This window comes from Rattus norvegicus, chromosome 6 (assembly GCF_036323735.1).
Source record: "Rattus norvegicus strain BN/NHsdMcwi chromosome 6, GRCr8, whole genome shotgun sequence".
Classification (NCBI taxonomy): domain Eukaryota; kingdom Metazoa; phylum Chordata; class Mammalia; order Rodentia; family Muridae; genus Rattus; species Rattus norvegicus.
Window position 1 is genome coordinate 57,248,980 of NC_086024.1, and position 17,935 is coordinate 57,266,914.

General features: G+C 40.8%; 1 protein-coding gene across 21 annotated transcripts in view; it reads right to left on the reverse strand.

The window, feature by feature from the left end:
• Hdac9 (histone deacetylase 9) overlaps positions 1–17,935 on the reverse strand; it is an 862,183-nt gene that overhangs the window by 759,508 nt on the left and 84,740 nt on the right. For all 21 annotated transcript variants that reach the window (XM_063262499.1, XM_063262495.1, XM_063262482.1 and 18 more), the window contains exon 2: positions 17,082–17,198. In XM_063262499.1, coding sequence (XP_063118569.1) covers positions 17,082–17,103 — 22 coding nt within the window. In that variant the 5' untranslated portion in view covers positions 17,104–17,198. The remainder of the gene's footprint in view (positions 1–17,081; positions 17,199–17,935) is intronic.

Sequence of the window (17,935 nt, forward strand, 5' to 3'; positions counted from 1 at the left end):
CTCTTTTGAGGAATAAACCTTAATAAATCTCTAACCGCAACTAAAAGAGACAGAATTCAATTTAATTAGCTGAATAATCCAATCTCAGAAGAGAGATGGTAAGCTATCTGTCACAAAGTAGGAGTTCACTCAAGTTGAACCGATACAAGTCATGAATGGTACTGAAAAGTACCTGTTCATAAAAGTTGTCAGATTACTGTCCCAACTTGTGTGTGAGTGCATGCAAAATCAGTGCTGGATGACTTGTCCACAGCTGAGGACAAGAGCACAGCTCTGTGACTTTGCCTTCCCTTCCTCCTTAAGTACTCACTCCCGGGATTTCTTGTCAATGGGGTATAAAAATTATTTTCCTCCAGTGCATGAACCTGCTAAATTTTATAAGAGAAGTGTGTACAAGGTGTCTTACTATAAGAAAATTAAGTATCTAGTGAAGGAATTCCATTCCAACTTAGTCATAACTAAGAGCAAAGCAGAAGGGTGTTAAACACCAGCCACACATGATATAGTAAGTCCAGCTTTTCTTTGTCAAATGAATTGCAGTTCTCCCTTTCAAAAACTTGCTCCCTGAAAAAAAAGGGGGAAAATAGCTTTCAAAGTAGCCAGTTGAGGTGCTGCACATTTGATATCATGAGAAGTTAGAGGTCCGAGGTCACAAGCTAGAGGTCAGATTCTGGGGGCTGGAAATAAGGCTCAGTCCTTAAGAGAACTGTCTTTTCTTCAGCAGGAACCAGGTTTGATTCCAGCATGCACACGGCAGCTCACTCCCATCTGTAACTCCAGTTGTAGAGGATCAGACACTCCCTTCTGGTGTCTACAGACACTGCACATACATGGCACTCAGGCACACACGGGACACAGACAAAACACCCACACACATGGGATATGAACAACTGAATAAACAAAACCAGAAAGCATTGTCACACTTACTAGTCTGAATCTTCCACATTTAGCTATGACACATACACACAGACACAGACACACACACACACACACACACACACACACACACACATACACACACCATCTTCAGGGCTATGTGGCCGAGGTAAGCTGGTTGTTCAGCTCAGCAATTCTTTCTGATCCCAACTGCTTTCTTCAGTGATCTACGTATCCCCGTGTTCACTTCTTCCCATCACAGCTTCAAAACCACCCACACGTGTGCTGTACCGACCAATGCAATACAATCTTAGCCCAGGATACCTATGCATGCATGCCAGACAGCAGTGTCTAAAAACTTTAAAACTTCCCTTCTAGTTTCAAACTTTAGTCGAGAGAAAAGAAAATCCTTGAGTACTTATGGTAGCCCAATACTTCGAATTCATAAAGATTGAAGAGATAGAAATTTCAAAACTTTAGATCCATTGTAACCCTGTAGTCAAAACACTGCATATTTTATAACCTTGGTAAGACACACATTTTATTTTTAATTTTTGAACAATTAATTCTGGAGGAAAACAAGTCCCATTACCTTCCTCTTCAGTCACTAGCTGTGACTGTGCCACAGGTTTGTATCACTTCCTGCTGCAAGGAATAACATGAAACAATGATATTCAGAGAGGGTTCTCTGGAGCAGTTTGAAGTCATTCTTTCAGGAATCTAAGAACAGTGTAAACACAGTTGAATGATGTTATGTGGGTGACCAATCTCATCAGAAAAATACCACGTTTTTATTACATAATCCCCTCCAGTGTTTACCAGGTCTGCAATGATGTCTTGATAGGCACACGTACCTTGCCGAGTGACTTTCTTTCTCCCACACAAGTCATAAATGACAGCCTATGATTTAGTTCCTCCCCTGCTTTATACCCAGACTTATAGTAAAAACAACACTGCACTATTTTCCCTACGAGCCTTCTGAGTTTTCTTTTGTTTCACTTGTATTCGTTGAGTTTGTTGTTTGGTTTTCTTTTCTTTCTTTTCTTTTTTTTTTTTTGGCTTTTTGTTTTTGCCTTTTGTAAAGATCGTAGCAGAGTTTGGTGTGTTGGAGGAGAGAGCTACAAATGGAGCTGATGATGGAAATCAGAATAGAAGCCTGACTAAGCACATCCTAAATCCAGTGGTTAACTTAGTGAGCCCTAGGCAGCAAGGAGCACCTTGGTCACTGGGGACCAAGATGAAATGCCAGTCCTCATCGGAGGTGCTGATAGTAAGTTTAGAAAAGAAACTTAACACATAAAGGAACTGCCAGCTAGCTTGAGAAGAACAACTTAAAAACATCTTCCCTCTGTTTCACTGGGAAATAAACACCAGTGTGAGAGAGAAGAATGCGTTGAATAATGTCTGAAATGGCAAGGATAAAATATCCTCAGTGTTTTACAATGCTAAGGGCCTGTCCAAGGCAGAAAACAGGCCACAATGATGGCCCTGGAGTAGACCTACACCTCTGTGGCTTCAAGGCCTGTGTTCTTTCTCTCAGAGCAGGGCATCTCTGACCAGGGACATCAGCCCCTCTCACTGTTCATTCCTGGACTATCATGACAGAGCCTTTCCAATATCAGGTGTAACAGACCACACAGACAACTTGCCTTCACACAAGCTGTGTCCAAGGCCTGTGTGCTGGCAAAAGGAAGGCAGCCGTCTTTGTCTCCTTTCTAGTTCCTATGATAAAATGCTTGAATGGAAACAAAGTAGGAGAAAAGGGCTCTGTTTAGCAATCAGTGACAGGCAATAGCACACCATTGTGAGAAGGCCAAGCTACTATACCTTTAAATGGGACAAAGTCATCTTGCAAGGAAACAGTCTGGATTATTAATAACACTTTGTAAAAGATTATTTAAGTTGAATGGATTGTAATACATTGTTTTATTCATTTCTTTTTTTAATGATTGACTTTTATTTTATATGAATTTGTTTTTTTCCTGCATGTGTGTCGTGCTGGATCTCCTGAAGCTGGAGTTACAGACAGTTGTGAGCTGCCAGGGGGGTAATGGGAATTGAACCCAGGTCCTCTAGAAGAACAGCCAGTGCTCTTAGCTGCTGAGCTATTTCTTTGGCTGCTCTTTTACTCATTTCTTAATCAGATCCTTGAGGTAATGAAATCAAGCTACTATACTATCATTTCCAGTTTAAAGGTGAGAAAAACTTAGATTCAGAAAAGTTAAATGAGCTTTAGGGCATGAGCTTTAATGGCTATGCCTAGAACTTAGGATCCTTGGAGCAAGTTTGCAGAACTCCCAAGGGCACCACTTCTCAATCTTCTTCATCCAGATGAACGTTTCCCTCTCTTGCTTCCACTCCAAGTCCCCCTCCCTGAAAAAAATGATATGAATAACGGAGTGTGTAGCTTGGGGAGACTCACAGGAATGACATTGTTTCCTCGAAGCCAGGTTATTACCAGAGTGGCATTCTTGTCATCGGTCAGGTGCCAGTAGCCTGGGCTCTAGGCCTTCAGTTCTTTGCTAGCATCTGCACAAGTATTTGGTCCGAAAGGAACAAGGCCCTCTGCACAAAGTGAACACATATCTCTTGTACGAGTGACAGCGCGTCCCCGTGGAGAAAGCACACACCAAGAGTCACTGAATCTTTAATTTACCACAAGTGTCACACTTGTTCTACTGACTCTGAATTATTCATTTGTAAATTAATGTACAATTAATGTTCTAATTGAGAGCTTGGAGTAGCACAAGGGGTGTGGGGGGGACTTGGTCGTCATGAAAACTCAATAACAATAAAACGAGTGAGCTTAGAAATTCAGAAACACTTTTAAAACATAAGTAGGTACGCTCCCACATCCTTGCACCAACTGCTATCTGAAGTTAACTGGTCCCCTTCCAAAACAGAACTTCAGAGTGTGGTTTTCATAGCTAACCAGACAAGGCACCTCCACCTCCATCATCACCTCCATCATCACCTCCATCATCCCCACCATCTCCATCACCTTCAGAAGGATTCTCCTTATTTACTCTATGCTGCTCTGGTATGTTTCTGGGCAATAGCTCTAACGGTGGCCTTCAGAGCTTGAGGCACTCAGAATCAACATGGGGAATAGCCAGAGTTACCTTTGCCCCTGGAAGTCACATAGTATCAGGACCATGTAGATGGAAGCCCTACTTCTGATTTTGTCTTTCCCCCATATTTTTCAAACTGCTTTTCCTACATAATTCAAACTGAAAAACCATCTTCTGCAGTGCCATTCAAACAAATTATATGGTCCCCCACCCCGCCCTCATAGCTGACTGATGTCCCTATTCTTACCAGAAAATGACTTGCTCCCAAAGCCTTCTATTGCAGCCTCCTATTGCACGGTAGATTGATGTTCCTTGATTTTTATCCAACCCTTTTCTAAGATTCCTACTCGATGATTTTCCTAATCAGGCGTGGTGGACGGAATATGAAAGAACACAGCATGGATTGTGACTCACTGCAGTATTCGAGGAAGAGAATACGGCGAGTATGAGCAGGCCTGGAAGTGGGGCAGGCACTGCAGTATCTTGTAAGGATGTAGATATGGGACTAACTTCATAATAGTTAAATGACAAAATTCAAAGAGAAAAATGTGATTATGAAGAAACCACCACGAGAAACACAGTATTAACAATTTAATAGATTTGATACATCATGGACTTATTATAAAGCCTTCTTTATTCATCACCATAAAATGCTTTAATGAAGATGATGGGTCCAAGGTGTAGAACAATCTGGAGCAAGGGAACAACACAAATCCCTGAAACTTACCTGGTTCCAGTGAAACACAAAGAATGCAACATTTATATCTGCAAGGCGATAGCTTTAATTTGACCAGTAATTTGTTCTTCTGAGCTGAGAACCAAATTCTGGACTTTCTAGGCAAAGTCTACCACTGAGCTAAATCCCCAGCCCCTCCCTGATTAACACCATATGTCTTTTAATGCCTACTCATTATCAGACTGGTAGAACAAAATGAGTTCCAAGGCTTGCTCAGAGTGTAGAGCGGGATAGCCCACTCACTCGTCAAGACGCCTCACACTTCATGTTGTCTTTTTATATCTTAGCTCACAAACTGCTTCAAAATGACAGACAGAGGGGCCAGTTCTGCAAACCCTATGCTCACATCACCCCTCCACAAGCAGCCCTCTTAAGCTGTGGGCTACTTGTGTGAGCCTGAAAAAAAAATGGAGGCCGAGAAAGGCCCCACGGATTTTCGACAGAACCAGACTCAGAAAACCAAGCAATGGAGATTGAGAAAACTATTTACATTTGTCTCTTTCAAGCTGTTATAATTACTAAATGTGTATTATCTTAAATCACAGGTAGAAAGATTCAAAATTGAGAAGCTGGCTCATTGTTTATTTAAAAATGTAAGAATCTCATTTTAGTATGTCCTGCCTTATTTGAAAGGAGGCCACAGGTTTAGAAAGAGTTAAACAAAGACCAGTCGGCTTCTCCATAGATGTCATTCACCCTGCCCACTTGATTATCTTGAATTTGTCAGTTTCCTTCCTTACCTTCTGGTGTTGTCTGTGTTCTTCCATTCAGTCACATACCCTGGCTATTCTTCATAAACCTTTTGAATAAATCATCCTGTTTTTATTCTCTTTACCTAAGCCTGTTCCTAATGCTTGTCAGATGGAGAGCTAGCATGCAGATGAAGGCAGTAGTCATAGTTCCAATGTTTTTAAGTCCCTCAAACCATCAGGTGTTAAATAAAATATATTCCACCCTCCTACAGTAAGAAAAAATGTGGCTTCGTTAATTACAAAGCAGGCCAGATTTGAACTTAGAATTCTCAAATTCTTATGGTTCCATTCCAACAAGCTGTGTCCAAAAAAAATGTGTGTGTGTCCAGATTTGGGACCCTAATGCCCACTGCCAGCCTCAACTCACCAACCATCCACAATGCCAGACCTCTACAGATTTTCTCCCCATTATCCTACCCTAATAGACGCCTATTAAAATCTTACAGATCCATTAAGGGCACTTTGAAGCCATCCTTCTCCAAATTCCCTTTGAACCATGTATGAGCTCATTCTCCTATGAGCATCCAATTGTTTTACTTCTATGTGTGTCAATGGGACTTACAGTAGTCTGTCTTGCATTTGCATCAGGACCCATGTGCTGATGATCAGTTAGAGTACAAGTTTTCTACGTTCAAGATTATCGTTACAAAACGTTCTCCTGATGGACTCTCTAAGAGACCTGCACTCTGCATATGTGAGTGAGAAGCAGTTGACGTTGAAGCTGATTATAGGTAGTGTTGATAAGAACTGTTAACATTAAAAATGCCCTTGGACTCCATACATTCCTTTAATGGAATAGAAGTGGCACTGGTGTGTACTTCTTCCTGGCACTCTTTGACAAATAGTTTGCAGTTTGCAGGTTGAGCACACTCTGCGATTAATGGAATGATGTACGAGCCTTGAACACATAGGTGGCTCACGCTCTAGGATCACGGAAAAGGAAATCACAAAAAAACAATTCTTACATCTTAGATTGCTCTCTTTCACCTCTCCCTCAGCATTTATTCCACTGGACTGAGGGCATCGTGACTTCACTAAAGGCAGCACAGTGAGCAGACTACACCGAAACCTGGCACCATGACTGGCACATACCAGAAGGCATGAAATAAATCTTCAATGAATGAATGAATAAACAGAACAGCAATGTGTGGACAGAACTGAAAGGTAACATAACTTTGAAAAGTATATCTGATTTGGGGTTGATGAATAATAACCCTCATTTCCACCCAGAGATATCTTCAACTTATTGCTAGAGCCTATGTGTACTGCCTACAATGAACAAACAGAAAAAAGAGGACACTAGGAAGAAAAGACCCTTCCAATACCCAGGGTCAGTTGGAACAAAAATGGTTTCTCTTAGGGGCTGCCCAGCGCCTCTGGTGTCCCTACTCTTTTGCAAGGCTGCCTGCAACATGCTTAGGACCTTAAGTTTTTCGATATAAATGTAAAGCTCAGTACAACTTCCATCTAGACCACGAGATGGGAACAATACCAGAGACATATCTAATTTACCCCCCAAGAAAAGTTTCTAGTCCACGGTCCAGAAAGATACTAAGGAAGTATATCTTCATTAAGCCACGTGGAATCAACACACAACAGCATATGTCCCAAGAGCAGGAACTGTGGATAAGGACTGCTCATGGGGGATACAGAAAGCTTAAAAATTCAGTAAAAAGGTAAAACAGAGGCACTGAGCTGTGGGACAGAGTGAACATGGAGAATTAATGAGAAACAGAGATGACAGGTGTTTCCAGGCCTGGCAGTTACACCCTTAAACTTATATGAATAATCTCATAGTCTTTTAATTAATAGTTAAATTGGTAAGAGGGAAAAATGTATGTGAAGCAAAGAAATGTGGATTCATTTAGGCCCAACAAATATGAGCACTCTTCCCCTTAGGGGCAGAGAGGAGACGATTCTATGGAATCTAAGGGTCGCTGAAACAGAAGAAGTCCCATCCTTTCCTCATCCTTTTTGCTGCACACAATCACAACAGGATGTAGGCATTTCCTTAATGATCTTGCAGTTATAGCAAGTAAAATAAACAATCTAGCCTTAACATGTCACTGCTCCCTGAAGACGTCAGTTTTCCCTTGCAGTTTAAGAATTAGTCACTCATTTAGACTGGGGCGAGTCCCTGTGGATTCTGGGAGTTTGTGATCAACTAATGGGTTGTGGCATTATTATGAGCAGATATTGCTCCACGGGGGCTGGGGCATTGCATCATTCGGGGTTCTGCGTGACAAACAAAGCCTACCCAGGAGGCTGCCCACAGTTCTGAGGGACATGCTTGGCTCCTGCTCCCCATCTTCTGAGGCTTGCCACCGTCCTCAGAAAGTTAGTTGTAGGGCAGACAGGAAAGGAACCAAATTCTACTACTTATATCTAGTTGATACATAAGAGGTCGTTTCCTCCATCAAGCAACTTAGCACAAAACGGAAGATACACAGAAAGTGTAAGATCCTATGAGTCTCCGTGGGAGACTGTGATCATTTGTGTGCAAGTTCAACATTTTATACAAGAAAATCTAAACTTTCATGCAAGTTGGAAATGTATGTTTTAAACTTTTCTTGCTATTGTCCTTAGAAGGTTGCTCAGTTAATGAAGTGAATGCCTGGCCTGTGTGAGGACCTGAGTCTGACCCTCTAGACATCCAGGGAAAAGTAAAACACCAGGCATGATTTGTAATCTCCTGCTGGGGTGACAAAGCAAAGAGATCCCTGCTGCTCACTGGCCAAACATCTGAGCAGCCTAAAGGGTAAGCTCTTAATCTATGAGAGACTTAAGTTTAGAAAGAAAGAAAGAAAGAAAGAAAGAAAGAAAGAAAGAAAGAAAGAAAGAAAGAAAGGAGGGAGGGAGGGAGGGAGGGAGGGAGGGAGGGAGGGAGGGAGGGAGGGAGGAAGGAAGGTAGGTTGAGCAGTACCTGAGGAATGGCACTTGTGTCCTCTAGCATCCATAAACACACATGTACACACACACACAATCACACACACACACACACACACACACACACACACACACACACCATTACTAATAAGCAAAAAAAAAACTGCATTAACTTTTAAAGTTTGAATTATTGGGTCAAAAAAGCCATGGAAAGTGAATGATTATGATTTGCACAGGCAGCATGACAACCATCAAAATCCATAACACTTCCTCACCAAGTAGGAATTCAGCATATTGTCAACACACAAAGAAACTACTGAGAGAGCTAAAGGAATGAAGTAAAAGAGGCATAAATTTTAATTGCAAATGAAGGCCGGGGTCAGGCACAGTGGTGCAAGCCTGCAAACTCAGCACTCCAGAGACAGCAGCAGAAGGATTCATTGTAAGTTCAAGGCCATCCAGACCTATACAGCAAGTTCCAGGAGCACCAGGCTATTACCCAACTCCCAGAAAACAAGTCGAAACAAATGTAGGCATAAACAAGCACATGTGTTTTACTCCTAATAGAAAATGTGCTTGCTCAGTGTTCACCACCTTATGAACAATTTATTAACAGAGATCTTAGCTTTCTAATAATAAATTAAGACACAGTAAATCAGACATGGAAAAGGCTGCTGTGCACTGAGTCACACACACAAATCAAAACAACATAACAATTGAGTACACATGGGAAACTATAGAAAGAAAGGCATTTGAGGGTTACTAGAGAAAGTTTGGGCTACCTCATATTCCCTTCTGCAGTCCCTTAAAATTATTACAGCTTTGTGAGAGTGGAGGGAGGTGGAAAAGAAGAAGACAGGAGGGGGGTTTAGAGCTCTTAAAGGCAAACACAAGGCAATAGAGAAAGGAAAACATTGGCTAAGTGCTCCATATAACGCTGCCAACAGAAGGCTGTCCACATGCATTTTGTATCAGTACCACAGTTCAACTCATGAAGCTTCGGAGACTACCTAGTCAGGCACTGCTTTATAACTGTGTCCATAGAAAAATCGGTGTGAATCATCTATCAATGTGTATTTAGCCTGGATTTCTTTTTTACTTTTAATTGATTCTTTGTAAAGTTCACATCACACATCCCAGTTCCTCTCAGCTCCCCATCCATTCGCATTCACCTTCTGCCCTTACAACCTCTCACCCAAAATAAGAGAGAATGTGAAAAAACAAACAAACAAAACAAAAAAACAAAAAAACTCTTGTAGTGGAAGCTGTAGTGGGTCACAGTGTGTTACATAGTATACCCCTTTTTCAACACTTCATAAATATCCAAGACCTATCCCTTCTTAGAAGGGTACAGCTACAGTACTGCTTTTTTTTCCTGAGCCTCCATTGTAGCTAGATATGCCAGGGGAATAAATTATACCCAAATTATATGTGAACAGAAGCACAGAACCTGTTGCCACAAATAATTATCTTCTTCCGTATTTCTTCCATCACTTAAACAGACAAGTGCCCGGTGCCTTGAAACAATACCCCGAAGAAGCTCAAAGGACCAGAGATGCACAAGGCCTTGAACGCCAACTAGAAAGAACGTCCATGATCCTGCAAAGTGTTTCCAGACTCCCTGGGACAGGCACAGCCTTGCCCTCTGAGTGACGCTGTAAGTTTTGTCTGTAGTGTCAAAACAGCAAAGGCAATGAGCAATGAAAACTGTGAGCTACCCGCACGTGTGAACTGTGAAAACTAAAACTGAGGACAAATACATTGTCCCAATACAGTCACACTGAACAGTGTAGAGAAAGGCATGTGTCTCACTGGACAGCCTAGAGAAATGTGTGTCCCACTGCTTAAGCACCATCGCTTGAGAATTGGAAAATGAATAAAACATCATCTCTACGTTTCAAACTTAAATTTCCAATTCAGAATTTTTACTTAGAAGAAGCAAAATATTAAAACACTTATCTATTAATCTGACGGAAAAAATAGTCTAAAGTAAGTAATAAATTTACAGTAATGCTTCCTGTGAATACTGTAACCTGGGGGAAAAAAATCTTGTCATAAAAACCATTCAATGGACCAACCTATTTTATTGTCTCAGAATACTCTTAAATACTGTTCAAAATGGATAACTGGCTAAGAGCCTGAAGATGTTTTAGTTACTTGGTGCTTCATGTAATAGGACCTGACCTGCATCTCACTACAAAGCCAAGTTTTAGTGTGTATCTAGGGAAGCCATAACCTACTTCATTTGTGCTATGATTCTATTTCATTAGCTTTCATTCTTATGGTAACATACTTGTAAAAAAATGAAGAAAAATACTCACTTGAACATTAGGTTATTCATTTGCAGCTTTGTCCTGGTTTTAGCTTCCTGCTTAATGGCCAAACAGCACCGCGGTGGGTGACGCGCTGGAGCGAAAGTGGTGAACCATTAAAGAGTTCGTAAATTTTAAAAACAGGGGCAGGCCTTCTGGGTCCCATATGCTTCTAGAAAACTCACTGTTGTGCTGTATTAATTGAACCATGAAGCCTTTATTAGTTCCCTTTAAAGATGCTTGCGGCAAAGCTTTTATTAATGCTTGCCCTCAAATTGTTTATGCTACTTAGCATTTCCATAACAATTTATATTTCAAAGAACTTTTTGATCATTAGTTAAATCTATTCTACATTTCTATAAGGGAATACAGCTGTTTAGCAAAATAGAGACAAGAAGGGAAATTCCTGCACTAATTTTTTTGCCCAAGATTTTGCCAATGAATAAATGAATATTGAATGAGAAGATGGACAGAATACAAGATCTTGTTGTGAGACTTCTGGTTGAATAAATAAGCTTGTTCTCTTACTGTTGGCAGGTAGAATCATTTCTGTAAGTATTCCCACAGTGATGAACAAGGGGGAAAAGTTATCATCATACCACCCATTCTATCCACTGGTATAGTAGAAATAGAGCCACGGTACCTCAAAAAGCTACTGAGAAGCCCCCAAAAGCACAGCTTCTCACAATTCTAGAGGTGCCACATACACTGGCTCTGTGCTTGGAAAATTCTTATAGATACATTTTCTAAAAAATTACAACACTAAAATTGAATTTGTCAAAATTAAAGATCACGCCAAGATCATTTTAGGGTTGATGCACCCAAGTATTTTATTCTTAAATCAGTTCTGCCTCAAATGTGTTTCCTAAATTTGGGAAGTTGAACAAAAAATATCTTCTGTATTAGTACAGGTTTAAACTTCTCCTGAAGAAAAACCAAAAACAAACAAATGAACAAAAAAAACAAAACCCAATGAGACTTGGTAAGCCAAGTCTTTGGCCCATCTCTTACCTCAGAAAACTGGAATGGCCTAGAAAGCAAGTCAGACCTGTTAGCCCCTGGAATTTTCCTCACATAATATATCTCCTCTAGGTTTCAATGGACTAGCTAACTACTTCATATGGTTACCATAATGTTAGCTAACAAAAGAGACTAACCTTTTCTTTTCTTTGCAATCCTGCCAGATGAGAACCGCTAGGAATTTTGGGCAAATGAAGAGTATTTTGCACTTGGCAATATCTTGCATCTAACTCCTAGCCCTCTAGAGTTACACAGTAAAGCTCATTGGCAGAGAAGAGTCTGGGAATTTTGAACACAGACCTATATGATTTTTTTTATCTGCTGTTTAAGGGAATACAACATTAACTGAGCCCTGAAGTTTTTCCCCTTAAAACTTGGCCATCCATATAAAAGGTACGGAACCTAGACTGCTGTCCAGAAGAAGCAGGTTCTAGTCTTACTTTAAAGTACACATGGCACTGAGTGGGTCAAACTTTAACTGCTTCTGTCTCTGCCCCAAAGGGTTTTGTCCATAGGTGCCTGTTTTAGTGGGCTGCATTCCTGCTGGAGACTACCTGACAAAAGGTATGTGCTCAGTAAGTTTTGAATGGGTAAACACTTTCGCTACAGCAATCAGCTGGCAACCGTGGGGAGAGAGACATCCCTTTATATTCCCCAGCACTCAAAAGAACCCCCAAAAGTCTAACTTTGAACATTATTGGGGTAGCAAGATTGAAATAAAAACCAACAAATGCTATATACAAAAATCAGCACTTATTGTTTGACTGAATACATGATCAAGAAAGTAATCATTTTCTTTGATACCAAACTGTATTTGAATATGGATAGAAACATGTTTCTGAATCTAGAATCTATACAGGGGAAAATAAGAATTCACAGTGCTGCAGGACCAGCATTCAAGGCAAATAGAAATAATCTGAAAGAGTATTACAAGAATGTTGGAGGCACTGGAGCGAGTCTATTTTTCTGTCTTGAAGACAGGCCTGAGAGCTGTTTAGGGAAGAAAACAAAATAAATAGGCAATGATTGCATAAGACCAATTCGATCCTCCGTTCAGAGTTTTAAAAAAGGAAAATTTAAGAAAGGCCTATTCTGATTGAAATGACCATCTCACCAGTGAAACGTGTCTCCATAGGACACCAGCTAGAGCAAGATTAGAGCACTGTGACAACTGTACCAAAAGCATTTTCTTTTTCTTTGTATCCCAGGTCTCTGAAACTCTTCACAGTAAATGGAAATAACAACTATAGGAGTCAATGCTGATGATATTTTCAAATTCCATCTGTAAATACTTCTTAGTTAATTGAGACTTTCATACAATGTCAAGCAGAACTACATATATGCTAAGTAAAGAATGTACAAGAAAATATCAGTGGTTCTAAGATCAAATGCACTTTCTTCATGGGCTTCTTACTTATTGACTACTTTTTCACTTCTCCTAATTGAACAATTACCATAATGGGCAAGAATTTTGCATTAAAATAGCAGCCTCAAAGGATATTTTTATATTATAAAATCAGTATTATAAAATCAATATTCTGTGAGGCAGGGTATGTTTACTCTAATTGCCAAATATTACTATGAGAAAAAACTATATTTCATTATGGTGTCTCCAAGTTAAGTACCTTTTTTAACTGTGCAATTTTGAAATATTAAATTTAAATTTAAATGAATACCCACATATTTAAATGCTGCATAAATAATAAAGATATTATTTTTTATCAATACAAAGGTTAATAATCCTCTCCTACAACTGTAGTGAACAACACAACTCACAGAATACACTGCAACAGGCTCTTTGGGGGTAAAGAGAAAGAAGAAAAGGAAGAAAAACTGAGACCTGCACTTCCAAATTTTATTCGAGCAATATCATTCTTACCAAGTGGACCTTGTACAAATCACCAGCTGTTAGCTTCCTCTGAAATGGTATCTAAGTTAGGGTATTTCTTGTTGTGAAGAGACCCCATGACCATGGCAACTTTTATTTAAAAACAAAAAGCTATTTAATTATGGTTGGTTCACAGGTTCAGTCCATTACCATCATGGCAGGAAGCATGGCAGCATCCAGGCAGACATGGTGCTGGAGATGAAGCTGAGGTTTCTGCATCTTGATCCACAAACAGGAGAAGCTAACTGTGATCCAGTAGGCATTGCTCAAATTCTGAGACGTCAAAGACAACCACCCCTTAGTGATGCACTTCTTCCTACAGCCCCACTCCACACCTACTCCCTCTGGACTGATGGTGGAGGCTGCTTTTATTCAAACTACTACATTCCATTTTCTGGCCCCTACAGGCTTATAGTCACTTCATAATGTAGAATATATTTAGTCTACCTTCAAAAGTTCCTGTAGTCTATCACATTATCAGCACTGTTGAAAAGACCAAAGTTCAAAGTCTCTTACAAGACTCAAGGCAATCTCTTAACTCTAACCCCTGCAAAATCAAAATCAAAAAAGCAGATCACATTCTTCCGACATATAATGGCAGAGGATATACATTACCATTCCAAAAGGGAGCACAGTGAGGAAATAATGGACCAAAGCAACACTGAAAACCAGCTGTACAAACTCCAAACTCTCTACCTCCGTGTCCGATTTCAAAATGGTTTTTAGATCACCAACTCATTTATCTTCGTTGACTGTACCACACTTCTTTCTCTTGGACTGGTTTCACTCCCTGTTAGCAGCAGTTCTCAGAAGTTATCCCATGGATCTGGCATCTCCAACATTTTGGGGTTTCCAAGGCAACCCAAGCTTCGCCTTCAAAGCTTCACGCAATGGCCTCTCTAGGCCTCTTTGCAGGAGACAACGCCTGACATATGTCTGGCTTCAGCAGCTGTCCTTAGCCATGAAAGAGAGATTCCATAAACCCTTTCTTCTATCCTTGACTCTAAAGCCAGAATTGTATGACTGAAGCTGCCAAGTTCTGCTACTTTTGATGATGCTGGAATATGGCTCCTTCGTTCAATTATATCTTCGCAAGGTTTCCCTTTCTGATAGTTTCCTTTACTACCTAAGCTTGACTGTCCAGAAACTAGAACAGGCTGGTCTCAAACTCAGAGATCTGCCTGCCTATGCTTCTAGAGTAATGGGATTAAAGGCATGCAACACTACACCTGACCCTGTACTTTTCGTTAACTCCTTTTCACAAGTTTAGCTGGGTAGGGTGTTACCTAGCAGTCTCTGGTCCCTATATTTCATTTACATGAGGCTTTTCTTTGATTTGTTTATCTTCTTGAACACAGGATTTAGCTCCATTCCACTTCCTGGACTCCCCTTTTCTCCTTAAACTAGAAATTTTGTATTTTTCCTTGCTCAGCTTGTTCCTCTTCATTGGAGATCTTCATAAGAAACACTCATAACCACAGGACAGAGTCAATCTTAGGCTGTTTTGAAATTTCCTCTGCCAATAAAATTAATCTGAACCTCTTCAATTTACCATCAAGCAGACTTTTTGGGAAAGGGCAAAACAAAGCCACATTTTTTTTTTTTGCCAAAATATTGCAGCAGTATTTAGGCCACATACTATAATTCTTCTCCTCTGAAACCTCTTGATCTGGGCCCCTACAGTTCAAATCATCCTCAGTACCACTGTCTTCTCTGGGATGATGTTACAGGTGAGATGGGTACAAGCTAGAAGGAGGCCTGTCATTGGACGGGAAGTAAGGATGGGTGGGAGAAAGTTTGAAGGAAGAGACAGAGACAGGAAGGGAAGAGGGGAGGAGACAGAGTAGCCATGGGACAACATGGAGGCTGACGTTAGGATTCCACGCTGTACCTTTACAGGTTGTTATGAATGTTCTTAAAGGATGGATGTGTATTGGGCTTTGTATGTTTAGGTGGGCAACTGAAACATTCAACCGCTTTCCCAATCCAGAGTTCCAAAGTCAATATTCCTGCCACAAGAAACATGGTCTGGCCTATTACCCCAGGCCCTGGTAGTCACTTCTATCCTAGGGTTTCCATTTCTGTAAACAGACACCATGACCACTGCAACTCATAAAGAAAATCATTTAACCAGGGCTGGCTCACAGGTTCAAAGGTGGAAGCTGTTATCTCCATTATCATGGTGACGGGAATCATGGGAGCATGCATGATGCTGGAGAAGGAGCTGAGAGTTCGACATCTTGATCCACAGGCAGCAGAAGTGAGCAGTGATCTCGTAGGCATGTCCTGAGCTCCTAAGACCTTAAAGCCCACCACCCCTTAGTGATATACTTCTTCCAACAAAGCCACACCTAATCCAACAAGGTCACACCACCAAATAATGTCCCTTCCTCTGGACCTATGGGGACCATTTTTATTCAAACAACCACAAATAGATGAAGTAAAAAAAAAAAAAACCTTCTGCATATAAGACTGTTCAAACAAACTCTCTGATAGATGTCACTGCATGCTGACCTTTGAGAGCTGAGGCATTAGGCTATTCAAGGACTCAGGTAACCTTTCACCTGTCCAACTAGATGACACAGCCCCAATTATAAACCTCATCCATGATCAAAACTCTGGACTATCTTCACAGCCTTTATAACCAAGTTCAACTTTCCTATAATTTTCAGTCAGCACAGCCTAATGGAGGCATGCAGAATGGGAGAGAAGACGGTGGGAACAGAGAGCAGTTCCGGTAGGTGCAACACTCCCGAGGGGGAAGGCATTGGCGAATGGTTTGCTCTTATGAGCTCCGAATATCACATTACATTGTCTTTGACCTGGAGAATGGGGTAACTCAAATTTAACACCGTGCCACAGAATATACTGAGAAAAACACCCCTGTAATGACTGAAGCAGAGAACGCTTTGACAGTCTATTTGTGACTAACATGTAGTTGACTCTACTCCATCTTCTCAAAACTTGGATCATATTTGCTCCAAAAGCAACGCCCTGTTCCTGCAGGCATGGGTGTTGGCTGCCCTCCTCACAGCAGTACTAAACCACACATATCACTCTGGTCTCATAGGAAGCAGGTGCTGAGATTATTATTAAATACGTATATAGGAAACAGGAGGGGCAGCAAAGAAGGGTGGGGAGGAAAAATATCCTTCCTGTGTGTCAGAGACGGAACACACGAACTGACTCCCAGCCTGACAGCACAATTTAAAAACAAATAGGAAGACTACGGGTATGAATTAAATTCTTGCCTCATTTTTTTTTTATAGCTGCACATAACTTAATCTGAACATTCATTTAGAAACAGATGAGTCAACACCCAGTGCTCAGACAACAATGCAAATGAAATTACTCAGAAAGTAAACTGGGTTAATAGAGAATTAACCATAGAATTCAAAACTCAAAATATATTACTCTATTGCTTAATCTTCATGAAAAGTCGCTCCTTGATTATGTCGATTGCCTGACTTGAAGCAGCACACACAAAGCAATATCCTCCAAATAAAGTACATTCCCAGTTCTCAAAGTAACAGGACTGACCTGGCTGCACCGGAGAGCTCATTGTGGGAATCAGAAGGGCTGGTGATTGAGGACGTAGAGTCACAGCCTGCTCTCAGCTGACACTGGTTGTTCAAGTGGTGATGGCAGAGAAGAAACCTAGGGTATAAGAAAATCACACTGTGTAATATCCAGATTATGTCGGTCACACTGAGAACCAGAGAGCTGCCTCTAGGATTCAGCTCAGTTACAACAAAGAGCAAATGTGAACTGGGGTTAACAGGTCAGTGCTGCACTGTGTGCCTAGTACATACGTAGCCCTAGGTTTGATCCCCAGCACTGAAAGGGAGACAAAAGCCAATGTCCATGTTGCTTGCAGCACAGGGATACTGTGAACATGAAACAACAGAATAGAAGGAACCAGTGAGGGAAAAGGAGCTTCACGTGTTACAGATGGCTCCCAGTTCACCATTTCCCGGCTGTTTCCATTCCTATAGAAACTGAAAATTGATTTTTGGAGTCCTGGATATAAATATCTCACTACATAGCATCTTAGCTATTATTGTCAAATATTTACTTGTAGAAAAAGATCCCAGTTGGTGGAGGAAAAAATTAATGTCCTAAAAAAGCAACAAATAAGTCATGAGCCATAGGACTGACCAGAAAACCCCCATTCCATTTTCCACTTCTTGAAATCTTTTGCAATCTCGTTCCTGTTAAAAGCAGTAAGAGACACTCTTTCTAGGAGTGCCACTAACTGGACTGATTCCGCAAAGGGAATTTAAGGGGCTTTCTGCTTCGCGTCTGAATGCACTCCCACGTCCAGGCACTTAGAGAAAAAGCCATTCCAAGGACATTTTCCCAAGTGTTTACTGGAAAGTCAGAATTAAAAAAAA